Source organism: Macaca nemestrina, chromosome 10 (genome assembly GCF_043159975.1).
Source record: "Macaca nemestrina isolate mMacNem1 chromosome 10, mMacNem.hap1, whole genome shotgun sequence".
NCBI classification, from domain to species: Eukaryota; Metazoa; Chordata; class Mammalia; order Primates; family Cercopithecidae; genus Macaca; species Macaca nemestrina.
Genome location: NC_092134.1, coordinates 62,929,567 through 62,943,430, shown reverse-complemented (window position 1 = coordinate 62,943,430; position 13,864 = coordinate 62,929,567). Strand labels below are relative to the sequence as shown.

The window sequence follows — 13,864 nt, the reverse complement described above, 5'->3', positions numbered from 1 at the left end:
ATCATTTCCATGCATGTTTTTAATACTTTTCCTACATAAAGGTAAATCTATAAACAACATTTATGTTTCAAAAATCTACTGAAACGGTAATATACATGCTTTAGGTATCTTTTTGTCAACTTTCCTACTCAATATTATATTTTCAGATTTATCTATATTGCTACATATAGATCTTCTTCCCTCCCCGGGTCTTGCTCTGTTGCCCAGACTGGAGTGCAGTGGCACAAGCATAGCTCACTGCAGCCTCCACCTCCCAGGCTCAAGCAATCCTCTCACCTCAGCCTCCTGAGTAGCTGGGACCACAGGCGCATATAACTGCTCCCAGCTAATTAAAAAAGATTTGTAGAGATAAGGTCTCCCTAATAGTTGCCCAGCCTGGTCTCGAACTCCTGGCCTCAAGTGATCCTCCCACTTTGGCCTCCAAAGTGCTGGGATTACAGGCAGGATATACCACACCCAGCTGATCTAATTTCTTTTAATTCTCTCATAAACCACTGCTAATCCAGTGGTAATAAGATCATTTAAAATTTTTCTCTATTAAAACGTGTTGCAATGAACATGAATATATGTGGAGATTTCTCAGGGGTCGAAACCTAGAAGCAGAACTCTTGGGTTGCTCATGGGCACGAACACCTTCAACTTCACTAGGGATTGCCAAATTGCTCCCCAAAATGGTTGTAGCATCTGGGGATTTTTGATATGCACATTTATAAGATAAAGGACAGTTCTCCAGTGGTCCTGGACAAAAATGCCTGCCATTTTTCAGAAAGCAGAAAGCTCTGAGGTGAGTGCCTCACCTTCCTATTAAAAGTGTCAAGGTTCCAAGGACATAGGAAAGCCGGGCACCTAGGGTGCTGGGCTGACAGGAGGGAGATGAGTACACTTGGCATTTCTCTTACTGCTGTAATTCCCTGCTGCATATTTATTAGTGCCATTCGGTTAGGGCTATCAAAGTATTGCTGCAAACATTAATTAGCTAAATACCAGGCTCCCCAGAGAGAGAGATTTCACTTGTTAGGTTGATTTTCTGGACAGACTGAAGCAAAGAGAAATCAAGAGAACAGAAACTTAAGAGAAAAAATTAGGTGCTACAGATGGCAATTGCTATGCTGTGGTTTGAATGTTTGTGTCGCCTCCAAAAATTCATGTTGAAACTTAATCTTCAGTGCAACAATATTAAGAGGTAGAGGAGGTGATTAGGTCATGAGAGCTCTGCCCTCATAAATGGGTTGGAGGGAACTAGCTAGGTCCTTTTGCCCTTCCATCCCTCCCTCCATGTGAGGACACAGCCTTTGTCTGCTCTGGAGGACACAGTGACAAGGCACCATCTTGGAAGCAGAGACCAAGCTCTCAACAGACACTGAACCTGCCAGTGCCTTGATTTTGGACTTCCTAGCCTCTAGACTGTGATAAATAAATTTCTATTATTTGTTATCCAGTCTGTGGTGTTTTGTTTTAGCAGCACAAATAGACAAAGACATGCTACTAGACCCGGAGGGAAGATTAGAAAATAATCTTGAAGGATAGGTAGGACTTAGGTGGAGAAGAGAGATAAAGCCATCCCAAAATGGAAGAATGACCAGAGGCAAGAATAAGCTTGTGTGCTCACTTTCCTGGCTAGAATGGGAAGGGAGTTGTTGGGAACTTAGATTGAAGGTGATATGCCTGATGATGGAAAGCATGGAATTCCCATCAGGACTTTGGATTTCAGAAAGTAGGAAAAGAGCAAGAGGGAGAGAGAAGGCTGGAGAGTGAGGGTGAGAGAGAGCTACAGGGGGAGAAAGTGAAAAAGGAGAAGTCAGGGAAGAGGAATGACGTTGGCAGAAGGGGAGGAACGTTATAAAACCCTGTGGGGGTGAGGCAGGCTGGTTGGTCCAGACAAATCCTCCACCTACCAAATTCCCCATGCTTACACATTTTTCCACAGCCCCCTCATGGCTGCCATTTTATTGGCTGCTAGGCGTCCCAGTACCTGCAGTGCACCACAGTGGGCCCGGCACCTGGGCTTCGGTTGATGTAGTCCCTGACAGTTCTCACAAACTGGATCAGAGACTGGGTGGTTTCTGGGACTCCATGGTCTGGCCACACTGTATAGTGAAAGTGGCGGATGAGTCTGTGTGCATCAAGCTGTTCCTCCTGTAAGAGCAGAGAGCAGGATAATAAGAGGAAATGTCCAATGCAAACCTTCAAGCTTGACAACTGAGCCATGGAGCAATTCCTCTGGGCTGAAACTACAAGAGAGGAACCAGCAAAAGTGGGATTCACAGATTTCATTCATCTCCCCAAGCTCGGTTGTTAAATGAAGTCAAGCAAGCTAACATACACTGCATATCTTAAACTCCCGGATGGTCCACTCAGGCAGGACGGACTCTGAGAGCATCTGCAGGATGAGGTCCCCATAGTAGAGGGAATCTTGGTCCGCTGGCCAGTAATGGTCACACTTTACCTAGAACAGGACAGACAGAAAAAACGTGAGTCCGGAAAAGTTACTCCTTTGTGAACCTGCGGTTTCCCTCCTCCAAATGTCTTCCGGAGTTAGGAATCTGGGATCAGCTGCTAAAGCAATTTGACCAACTACTTTATATTAACCTTCTCGTGGCCAGTGCTGAAGCTGAGGTGCTGCTCCAAGAGAAGGGGAGAGCCTGCACAAGGAGCACCCCTAACGCCAGCCTTTGGGTTCACTCATTTTTTAGGCCCAGTGATATATGGCTTGAGGTTTTGGTTTTTTTTTCCCCCCTTGGCATTTCAGTTCCACTAGCAGGTAAACTGTGGTTCACAATGTATTGTTCTTTCTAAAGAAATATCTAGTTGGGTGCAGGAAGGCACTGTCTTCCTGGCCCTGCTTCATTCATATTTTTATGTCACTGTCCTAACGTGGGCCATGTGCCAAGAGATCTTTGAGAAGTTAGAACATTTAGCTAAGCTCGTCTTTACATGTACGCAGACAAGGGAAAGAGGATTGTAAGCATATATTTACTGAGCGCAGATACTGGGTACTTCACATGTAATCCTTTTTTTTTTTTTTTTTTTTTTTTTTGAGATGGAGTCTCGCTCTGTCGTCCAGGCTGGAGTCCAGTGGCGTGATCTGGGCTCCCTGCAAGCTCCGCCTCCCGGGTTCACGCCATTCTCCTGCCTCAGCCTCCCAAGTAGCTGGGACTACAGGCGCCTGCCACCACGCCCGGCTAAGTTTTTTTGCTGATCTCCTGATTTCACCTGATAGATCTCCTGACCTCGTGATCCACCCCTTCAGCCTCCCAAAGTCCTGGGATTATAGGCATGAGCCACCGCGCCCGGCCGTAATCTCTCTTTTAATCCTCAAAATAACCATACAAAGTGCAGGATGATAAGTGCATTACAAGGGGGGTTGCTTAATTTGTCTGGATTATTCTTTTACTTTGTGTCTGCCAACACAGCCTACAACTCAACTTCTCCTTTCCTGGGAGGGGAGGGGCAGGTCCAGTGACTCTGACCGGGTCTCTCCCCCAGCCATACACTGAAGAATGGATTGGCCAAGTGGCCAGGTAATCTTTTGGTGTAATGGGCACTGCCAGTAATCCCAGTCCTCAAATGGAAACAGCTTTGACTGGAACTTTAGACCCAGAATCAGAATGAGGCCTCACTTGGGTTTACTATTAGAGTCGTTTGAACAGAGTGGCGTAAGTCACTAACAATGTTCTCACATGATCCCTACTTGGTTTTGCGGGGTTGCACTTTGATGATGGGGCAGAATTCTGTCCAGGTGAGAGAAAGCAAAGCTTGGATGGCAGGAAGGCTGTTTACTCACTCGGCCCTTCTCAACACACTGGGTCACCATGACAATGTTGTGAACGTTTTGTTCCCACACCATTTTCCAGAAGTCATCCTTGGTGCCAGGAAGTGGTCCCTGAGTGACAATGTATTCTCTTCTGAAGTTGTTGCCCTGCAATGAATTTACAATATGGAGAGTCAGAAACAATGGGCCTCTTCAGAACTATAAACAAAGAGTTCTTCAGATTAAGATGATAGGGAGGTCTCTGCCAAGTCTCTGACTTCAGAAAAAGATACTAACACAAGTGTCAAGGCTTGGGAGCAGGAAGGACAAAGGTCAGGACATTGAACTAGTGTTAAGAGCCACATTCCCTTTTACTTGCCTGGGTCTATTCTAAAAGCAAATGGGGGACTCAGGCACTGATCTAGACAACACTTCACCCTCAATTATATGTGTGTGTCGGGGGGGCATTTGTGTAGACTGTTTGCGGGACTGTAATCAGGCTCTTTCCCTATTTAATGTAGAAAAGTGTTAGTCATTTTGGACAAGCAATGTCAGAATAATTTGGTAAGGTAGGTCATCCACAGGAAGCATCACGGAAGAGAAACCACTGTCCACTGCGCGTCTACCATCTAATGGACTTATTTAATCCAAAGCACTGTCCAAGAGCGGGATATTTTCATCTCCTTCTGCACTCCAGCAATGACAGCAATTCCTTGTCGATTCTATTCGAAGCTCTTTCTCTCTCCTCAGGGTCTCCACATTATGTCACCCCTGCCATCGCCACCCCCACCCACGCAAACACTGCCTCTCATCTAACCAATCCTTACTTATCCTCAGCGTGGTGCCTGCTTGGCTGAGCCTTCTTTTATCTTTCTCTCTCCTGGGGGACATTCTCCTCCTAGATGCCCCATGGCAACCTCTAGCCTCTTGCTGCTGAGTGCGGTTCTCAGACCAGCAGCACTGAAATCACCCAGAGGCTTGTTAGAAATGCAGACTCAGCCAGGTGCAGTGGCTCACGCCTGTAATCCCCACACTGTGGGAGGCCGAGGCGGGCGGATCATGAGGTCAGGAGATTGAGACCATCCTGGCTAACACGGTGAAACCCCATCTCTACTAAAAATACAAAAACTATTAGCCGGGCATGGTGGCGGGTGCCTGTAGTCCCAGCTACTCGGAAGGATGAGGCAGGAGAATGGTGTGAACCCCGGAGGCAGAGCTTGCAGTGAGCAGAGATCGTGCCACTGCACTCCAGCCTGGGTGACAGAGCGAGACTGCATCTCAAAAAAAAAAAAAAAGAAATGTAGACTCCCAGGCCCTGCCTCAGCCCTGCTGGATCAGAATCTGCCTTTTCACAAGATTCCCCAGATGATGCAGACATCTTTCAATGTAGGAGAGGCACTGCTGTGGCAGGTTTCTCATGTCATTGTCTTTTTCTGCCTCAACTCTTCTGAGAGTGCTTTTAGGGTTGGGATTCCATCTTATCCCATGCCTGTAAACAGCTCAGTGTTTGACTTACAGTTAGCGCTTAATTTCTAAGTGTTTATTGAGTGAGTGGATGGTTGCTTGAGGTAAATATTATTATCTTCAGTTTTTGGAAAAGAAAATGGAGGCCCAAAAAGGTGACATAATGTACCCAAGGTCACAGAGACAAGGGGCAGAAGTGGGATTCAAACCTAGATTTGTTTGATCTGAAAGCTTTTTCCACTGCAGTGTGCTGTAGGAGGGTGGCAAGATGCTAACCAAAACCAGAGCCCAAAGATTTGATAAAGCCTTTGAGTTGTGTCTGTGGTTATGCAGATTCCAAATAACATGGGATCAACTTCTCTAGCTAGGCAGCTTTAGCGGGGGGGGGAGGGGGGGGTCCATCTTCCTTAGGAAGCTCTCATCTAGGTTAAGGACTACAGAGAGTAGATGACCTATGAAAATGGATCCTGGGCTCATTATAATTTCATTTGACTATAGCCATTGTGAAAAATGTGGCTTAGCAGGAACTGAATTGGATACCCTATTTTTTTTTTTATGGCATTCAGACATGCTCTTCTGAAATCTACAAGTGTTTCCAAAGCTAAGAATAACGAGAACATGCAGGAGTGGCATCTCCTGTGTAGCCACCCACCAAAGCCTCATCCCGAACACTGGCCTAGTGGGTCACTTACAGGGATGTAGCTGGCATTGATGTAGTCAGAGCAAGGATCATCATCTACATTGGACAGCTTCACTCGTGTGGCATCATCTGGAAGGAGAGATTTGCCGCTGAGTCTTGGAGTGATTTTTCTACAGTTTATGTAATGTGTGTGATGTGCCTTAGCTCTGATCCCCACAACAGCCTCCGATGGGAGGGGATCTTATCTCCAGTTTGCAGATGAGGCTCAGACAGGATAACTAACTTGCCCCACATTGCATAGGTGGCCTATAACCAGTCAGACACAGGAGACAACGTGAAGCCCCATCTGTGCTTCCTTTTGTAACATTACGATATTTGCCTGATGGAGTGGCCGGCTCCCTTTGACTGCTGGAATGAACACAATCCAGAAAACCTACCTTCTATTGCTTTACCTAATGGGGTAAGGAAATTTAAGTAGAAATTGCTAACCGAAGACTTTGCTAAGCAAACCCAGGTCTGCTTGATGTCAGAGCCCTTGCTGTTAACCCCATTTACTGCTTAGCCTCCAAAGAGAAGCAGTAGGATCACATGGGGGAAATGTCAATAGCATAACAGGCCTTTCATAATCAGAATTTAAACTGGCTATTATCCCTCTGGAGAGAAGTGCAGGAATATACAAGTTACTTCTTATTAAAGGCATTCAGAGCTGGAGATTGTCCATATCCAGTTACATTCTATTTCTTTAGCCCCATTTCGTTTTTGGAGAAAAATGCAGAAATGGCTGGAGGAAGACAGTATTACAAATTCTGACACAAAACTTACAGGGCAATATATTGTTGTATCGATTTTTCCCTCTATTCTCTGGCAAGAGTGCAATATCACATGACTGGTTTCGGCCCACATCTTTTAATTCCTGTTAGTTCAAAAATAAGTGTGTAAGTGGAGGATATGAAATAGAATAAAGCAAATCATATAGTCCTGGAGATACATAATAATATGAAAATAGATACACTAGCTACAGTTTATGAATGCCTGGTATTCAACATGCATTAGCTCTGATCCCCACAACAACCCCACAAGGGAAGGGTTCCTCTCACTATTTTACAGGTGAGGCTCAGACAGGATAACTGATGTGCCCCAGGTCAGCCAAGTGGCAAACCTGAGAATCAAATCCAAAAGCTACGTGCTTTTTGCAAAACCACAGTATCTCTCAGCCAAGCAAACGGCCAGGCTGAATTATCTGACAGCATTAGGTCTGCATTTGAGATTTGTTAATTCTTCTTTACTGTCTGATCCAGGTAGCCTTTGGTTTGCTGTGTTATTCTGGAGCTCAAGCTGGCCTCTAAGATTAGATGGTGTATTGTTCAGGGCGTAGTTTAGGCATAAAAGAGTGCTCAGCTGAGATTCTAAGCAGCCTCCTAACTTCTGAGCCCAATCAGCCTATGATTACACAGTAAACATTAGGAAGGAAATTCTGCTAAGAACTAGGGATGCTGAAGCTTCATTCTGCTTGAGTTGTACCTCGTATTCCTTGGATAGAAGGTAGTTGGAGTCAGCCTGTAGCTTCATGAAATGCCCTTCAAACTGATTTATTTTTATTGGACTGTAATTAAAAATGAAACAAAAAGAGAAGAGAGTTACTGCAGAAAAGGGAAAGTGCCATAACCATTCTGACTCATATTTCAAAGGCAGATAATATAGTCATTAATGTGTTCTCTCTCTTACCAAGAAGTTTTCCGGTTACTGTGAAGGGAAACCAAAAGAAGAAGACTTTGTTAGCAAATTTCACATAATACTATCTTTCAACAAATTATATGAAGGCAAATGTGGTGCTTACCCTTTCTGGCCCAGGTTTAAGTGGACAGATAATGGTCGATCCCTACGAATGCTCAGACGGGCAGAGGGTCTTTCTCGACCATGGCTGAAACATAAGGGAGAGAACTTTTATTCTGATGATGATACTTGGCTTGAACACATTTTTCCATTTATGGTAAGGCTGTGCATGTTTGTGCAAATACGGATTTTTCAGTATTCATGTAGATTTGCACTCAGCCAACATCTCTCTGAGGGAGGGAAAGGAAAAAGAATAAAGTAGATCATTCCCACCCCGAAACGGATCTCTGCAAAAACTGAAGATTTGTCTCCTGGTTTTTGGCTACAGGTTATAATCACTTCCCACATTCTCAATAAAACTTTGCTTAAAAAAAATCCAGTAAATTTCAGATGCCAGACACGACTTCAATAAAGAGGAACATGTGCCAAATTAAGAAAAAAAATTCACTAAGAGAAGAAGGCACGACACTGGGGCCACATGCTATTTGGTTCTTTTTGGTCCCTTCTTAAATTAGGATGGCAGATATGGACTACAAAATGGTGATGTCAACCACACTTTTCAGGATATTTCAGAAGAGCACTTGGACATGCAATTTGCAAACATCTCTGTCTTCATGAGGATATGAACCACACACACACACAAATATTTTTTTTCCTGTGCAAAATGAGTCACTTCATCTTTAAATAAAGCTATAGATGGCCCCTCAGTCCTTTGGCAAGGGACGAATTCATCAATGGGATATAAAAGAACTGAGAAAAGTGAGTCATGGCTTTAGAGTTTGACTTTTGTTTTTATTGAGAAAACAGTGACAATTTAACCTGGAAAGATTAAATTATTTTCACTTCTTAGTTTTCAGCCTAAAGGGAATTTTCAGTTGCATTTTTAAAGTTGTGGGTCCAATCATGAAAAGGAGCTTTGTACTTACCTCACTTTCTGTCTGCAGATCAATAAGGCAACAACAGCCACTAGCATGCCAATTAAAAACAGACCAGCACTCACACCTTCAATAGCTCCAAACAAGGGCTCTACAATAATCCAGATAGAAACAACAAACGCAGGTGGGAAAATTAGTGCTAGGGAACCAGTAAGAAAGCTATTGAAGCCATATCTCCCAAGTAATGTTATTACAAATAGAATTCAAGTGATGCCCACGATGAGGCATTTACTTTCCAAAGGCTAGGAGTATGCACCTAAGAAGATGAAAGGCTGGCCCCCACCCGGTAGCAGTGAGGCCAGGTGTCACTGTATACTTTTGAAGTTAGTGGCATATAGCTTCTAGAGGTGTTTTGGACTTTGCACTTGTATATAAAGCTTGGGGCACCTAAGATAAAGGCCATAAGTTTGCCACCAAGATAAAAATGCAATTTCATTTATATAAAACATGTTACAAAGCATTTGGGGCTTTGGAAAATCCAGTGGATTGCTTGGAGCTATTTTAACAAAGTCTTATTTTTATTATCTGGTATGGTACCGCTACTGGGAGTTTATGAAGAGGTAAGAGTGGCCTCATTTTTAAAATAGCTTTATTGAAATATTCACATAGCATGCAACTCACCCATCTAAATTGTACAATTCAATGGTCTTTTGTATAGTCACAGAGTTTTGCAAATGTCCCCACAATCAATTTTAAAACATTTTCATCACCCTCAAAAGAAACCACATACCTCTTAGCAGTCAGTCCCATTCCTCCCTCCTCACGATCCCTGGCAACCACTAATCTACTTTCTGTGTCTGTAGATTTGCCTATTCTGGATGTTTCATAAAAATGAAATCATAAATCTGTGATCTTTTGTGACTGGCTCTTTTAATTGAGCATAATGATTTCAAGGTTCATCCATATTATAGCATATACCAAGACTTCATTCCTTTTTATGGTTGAATAATAGTCCATTGTATGGATATATCACATTTTGTTTATCCATTCATCCATTGATGGACATTTAAATTGCTTCTACTTTTTGGCGATTATGAATAATGCTGCATGAATATTCATGTACAAGTTTCTATGTGGACATATGTTTTCATTTCTCCTGGGTATATACTGAGGAGTGAAATTGCTGGGTCGTATGGTAACTCTAGGTTTAATATTTCTATAAACTGTTTTTCAAAGCAGCTACAGCATTTTACATTCTCATAAGCGGTGTATGGAAGGTTCTGATTTCTTCATATCCTCACTCTTGTTACTGTCTTTTTGATTATAGACATGCTACTGGGTGTGAAGTGGTATCTTCTTGTGATTTTGATTTGCATTTCCCTAATGACTGCTGATGTTGAGCATCTTTTCATGTGCTTATTAGTCAACTGTACATCTTCTTTGGAGAAATGTCTATTCAGAGCCTTTGCCCATTTAAATATTGTGTAATTTGGCTGGGCACGGTGGCTTACACCTGTAATTCCAGCACTTTGGGAGGCCGAGGCAGGTGGATCACAAGGCCAGGAGTTTGAGACCAGCCTCACCAACATGGTGAAAACCCGTCTCTACTGAAAATACAAAAATTAGCCGGGCATGGTGGTGCGTGCCTGATGTCCCAGCTACTTGGGGCGCTGAGGCAGGAGAATTGCTTGAACCTGGGAGGTGGAGGTTGCAGTGAGCCAAGGTGGCATCACTGCACTACAGCCTAGGTGACAGAGCAAGACCCCGTCTTGAAAAAAAAAAATATATATATATATACACATATATATATAAAATACTATATATACAGTGTAATTTGTGTTTCTGTTATTAAATTGTGAGGTAAGAGTTCTTTATATGCTAGATATTCAGCCCTTATCAGATATGGGATTTGCAGATATTTTCTCCCAATTCTGTAGGTTGTCTTTTTACTTTGTTGATAGTGTCCTTTGAAGCACAAGCTTTTTATTTTAATTAAATCCAAATTGTCTATTTTTTTTCTTTTGTAGCTTATGCTTTTGGTGTCATATCTTAAAAGCTATTTTCTAATCCAAGGTTACAAAGAGTTATACCTATGTTTTCTTGTAAAAGTGTTACTGTGTTACCCCTTAAATTTAGGTCTGTGAAGTGGCCCATGTTTGAAGTTGCATTTTAAGACCTTAGATTTGTTTGTTCCATGTTGCCTTTCAAGACTTATCAAATCAACACAATCATCTTTCCTTGAGTGTGGTTAATATCATTTTTTGAATATACGTTTACTGTCTTCCTGTACTGGACTACATGCAGTTTTTGTCATGTAACAATATATCAAAAAGGAAAGAATTGTGTTTACAAAGTCCCTACATTAAATTATAAGTAAAGACATCTAAATCCGCTTAACTGTGTTCTCATCCCCCTTTGGCTTGAAAAGTGGGAGATTATCCCTATATTTGGCATAAATAGATTGGAATGTTTGTGAGGCTGAGTCATCTTTTGTCATGCAGCACGAGAGATGGTTTTAGCTGTAAAGAACTTCCCAGACCTAGAGATCAAGCACTGCAGAACACGGGCTACAGCAAAAGGCTGTGCAGACGATGGTGTTAAGAAAGAAGGGGATGAAATGATGCTATTCTCAGCCTGGTGGAAGTATTCAGAGACAGGGCAGTGCAGAGGTTGTATGCTTGGGCAGAAAGTGCCAGAATTTCAGCTGTACCATCTTGGGCAAGTTACTTAATCTCTGGTGCCTCATGTCCTCATCTTTAATATGGGGATGATAATAGCATCTACCTCAAAAGACTGTCATGAGAATTGGACAAGTTATTCTATGTAAAATGCTTAAAACTGTGTCTCCACAGAGAAGGTGAACAGTAAATACTAGCCGCTATTATTAGTCAGGCTTTCCCTCTAACACACTAGAGAAGTCTCTCTTTCAGAAATTGTTATGTATAGTCTTTTACATTAACAGTTTGTTTTTTTTTTTTTTTTTTTTTGAGACGGAGTCTCACTCTGTTGCCCAGGTTGGAGTGCAGGGGCACAATCTTGGCTCACTGCAAGCTCCGCCTCCCGGGTTCACGCCATTCTCCTGCCTCAGCCTCCCGAGTAGCTGGGACTACAGGCGCCCGCCACAACGCCTGGCTAATTTTTTTGTATTTTTAGTAGAGAAGGGGTTTCACCATGTTAGCCAGGACGGTCTCGATCTCCTGACCTTGTGATCCGCCCGCCTCGGCCTCCCAAAGTGCTGGGATTACAGGCGTGAGCCACTGCGCTGGGCCAACAGTTTTTAATAGTACAAAGTCAACACATAATAAGCAAAAGGAAGAAAAATCACTTGTAGTTCCATTACTTTGAGATACACATCATTAATATTTTGGTGTTTTTTCTTTTAGTCTTTTTTTCCTGAGCATTTCTGTGTATATGCATATATACATTCTCATTTTTAACTGAAAGCCTTTTGTACTAACTTATATTTCCGCCTGTGAAAACTCTTGCTTTTAATGGTTTTCATTCACTATTTAGAAAATAATTCATTTTTAATAGAAAAAAAATACTGTACTTCCACCTGCTTTTTAGATTAATTCCCTTTCAATCCATTCTTCTAGAGAAATTGTGCAATCCCTTTGATACACATCAATTTTTGGCCACACAAAGATTCAGTTCCAAATGAAAATGTTTCCCCCATCATCAGCCAATCTCTCTCCATTAGAGGCTCTTGTAGGTGACATGGCAGTAGATAGAACATGATGTAAAGGTTAGCCTTACCTGATTCAGTAGTGATGGGTAAAGAAAAAAATGTGTCTGAGTAGAGTGGCTTTGTGAATTCCTTCAGGTCCTCATCAAAGAGCTGTGTAAAAGCTCGAATGCTGATTCTGAAAAGAAAACAGATTTATTTAAATATACATTAGTTGTTGAACACAGTAGCTGAAAAATGTGTTCAAGGAGAAATAGGGTGGGTTCCTGGTCAGTGTGTAGCAGGATAGAATATGAGTTATGGAATCAGATAGTCCTGGGTTCATACATTCATTCATCAATTTATTCATAAATATTTAATGAGCCCCTGCCACATGCCAATCACTGTTCTAGGAGCTGGGACTTTGCAAGAAACAAAACAAAGTCCCTGCCATTCCAGAGGTTACATTCTCATGGAGGAAGTCAGATAATAAACACATAAATATAATAAATCAGACGAGATGTGTGCTGTGAAAAAGAAAAGAGCAGGGTAAGGACAATGGAAAGCAATGGGAATACAGCATGTGGGACTGCTTTATTCAGAAAGGTAGTGATGAAGGCAGTGAGTGAGAAGTGTTGGATATATCGAAAGAAGAACTAAATTTGTTGATGAATATAGAGTATGGATGATTCCATATGTTCTGGCTGGGGAACAACTGGAAGAATGGAGGTGTCATTTACTAACATGAGGGAAAACTATGGAGAAGTAAACGGGGGGGTTTGGGAAGATCCAGACAGGTCAGTTGTGGCGGAAGTAATTCTGAGATGCCCATTAGAAAAGTCAAGTGACCAAATATCAATATTATTATTGTTGCTGTTGTTATTTTAACTTACATATCTCTTCATCTTTTGGGACTATTTTCTAAAGATCATTTTATCTAAATATATTCTAAATATATTCTAATATCATATTTATTGTCAACAGGAAATATTTGTTAAAGGCCTTCTTTATAAATTGCTGAAGTTACAAAGAGATGCATGGTCTCTAGTCTTGGAAACTTGAAAGACAAAATATAAAGGAATCAGGCAAATAGCAAAAGAAGAAAGCATATAAACAATGGCAAATGAGGAATAGTAGAATATGGAGGAAACAGTGTGTGTGGGCATAGGAGGTGAGGTGGCGGGGAGCAGAGAGCTCAATGAAGAGACTGCTGGGATAATCAGGCCAAGGACACAGGGCCCTGGCCAGGAGCCCTGGCAATGAGAATGGAAAGAAGACTGTGAAAGGCACTGAAAGGAGGAACTAGGTGGGGCCCAGACTGAAGAGAAGCAGGGAGGAATCAAGGATGGCCTAAGACTTGAGCTCACGTCACTCAAGAGAACAGTGGGAACACGGATAGAAATGAGGAGAGAGGCTGGGCGTGGTGGCTCACACCTGTAATCTCAGCACTTTGGGAGGCCGAGGCAGGCAGATCACCTGAGGTCAGGGGGTGGAGATCAGCCTGGCCAACATGGCGAAACCCCAACTCTACTAAAAATACAAAAATTAGGCGTGGTGGTGGGCACCTGTAATCGTGGCTACTTGGGAGGCTGAGGCAGGAGAATCGCTTGAACATGGGAGGTGGAGGCTGCAGTGAG

At 42.5% G+C, this 13,864-nt stretch overlaps 1 protein-coding gene across 3 annotated transcripts in view; it reads right to left on the bottom strand.

Moving 5' to 3' along the window:
* The window catches only part of LOC105473481 (protein tyrosine phosphatase receptor type B), a 121,668-nt gene that overhangs the window by 13,542 nt on the left and 94,262 nt on the right, over positions 1-13,864 (bottom strand). For all 3 annotated transcript variants that reach the window (XM_071071443.1, XM_071071444.1, XM_071071445.1), the window contains 10 exons: positions 12,320-12,426; positions 8,615-8,714; positions 7,693-7,776; positions 7,581-7,598; positions 7,377-7,458; positions 6,678-6,768; positions 5,908-5,984; positions 3,785-3,919; positions 2,324-2,446; positions 1,973-2,136 (listed from right to left, as the gene is read on the bottom strand). In XM_071071443.1, coding sequence (XP_070927544.1) covers positions 1,973-2,136; positions 2,324-2,446; positions 3,785-3,919; positions 5,908-5,984; positions 6,678-6,768; positions 7,377-7,458; positions 7,581-7,598; positions 7,693-7,776; positions 8,615-8,714; positions 12,320-12,426 — 981 coding nt within the window. The remainder of the gene's footprint in view (positions 1-1,972; positions 2,137-2,323; positions 2,447-3,784; positions 3,920-5,907; positions 5,985-6,677; positions 6,769-7,376; positions 7,459-7,580; positions 7,599-7,692; positions 7,777-8,614; positions 8,715-12,319; positions 12,427-13,864) is intronic.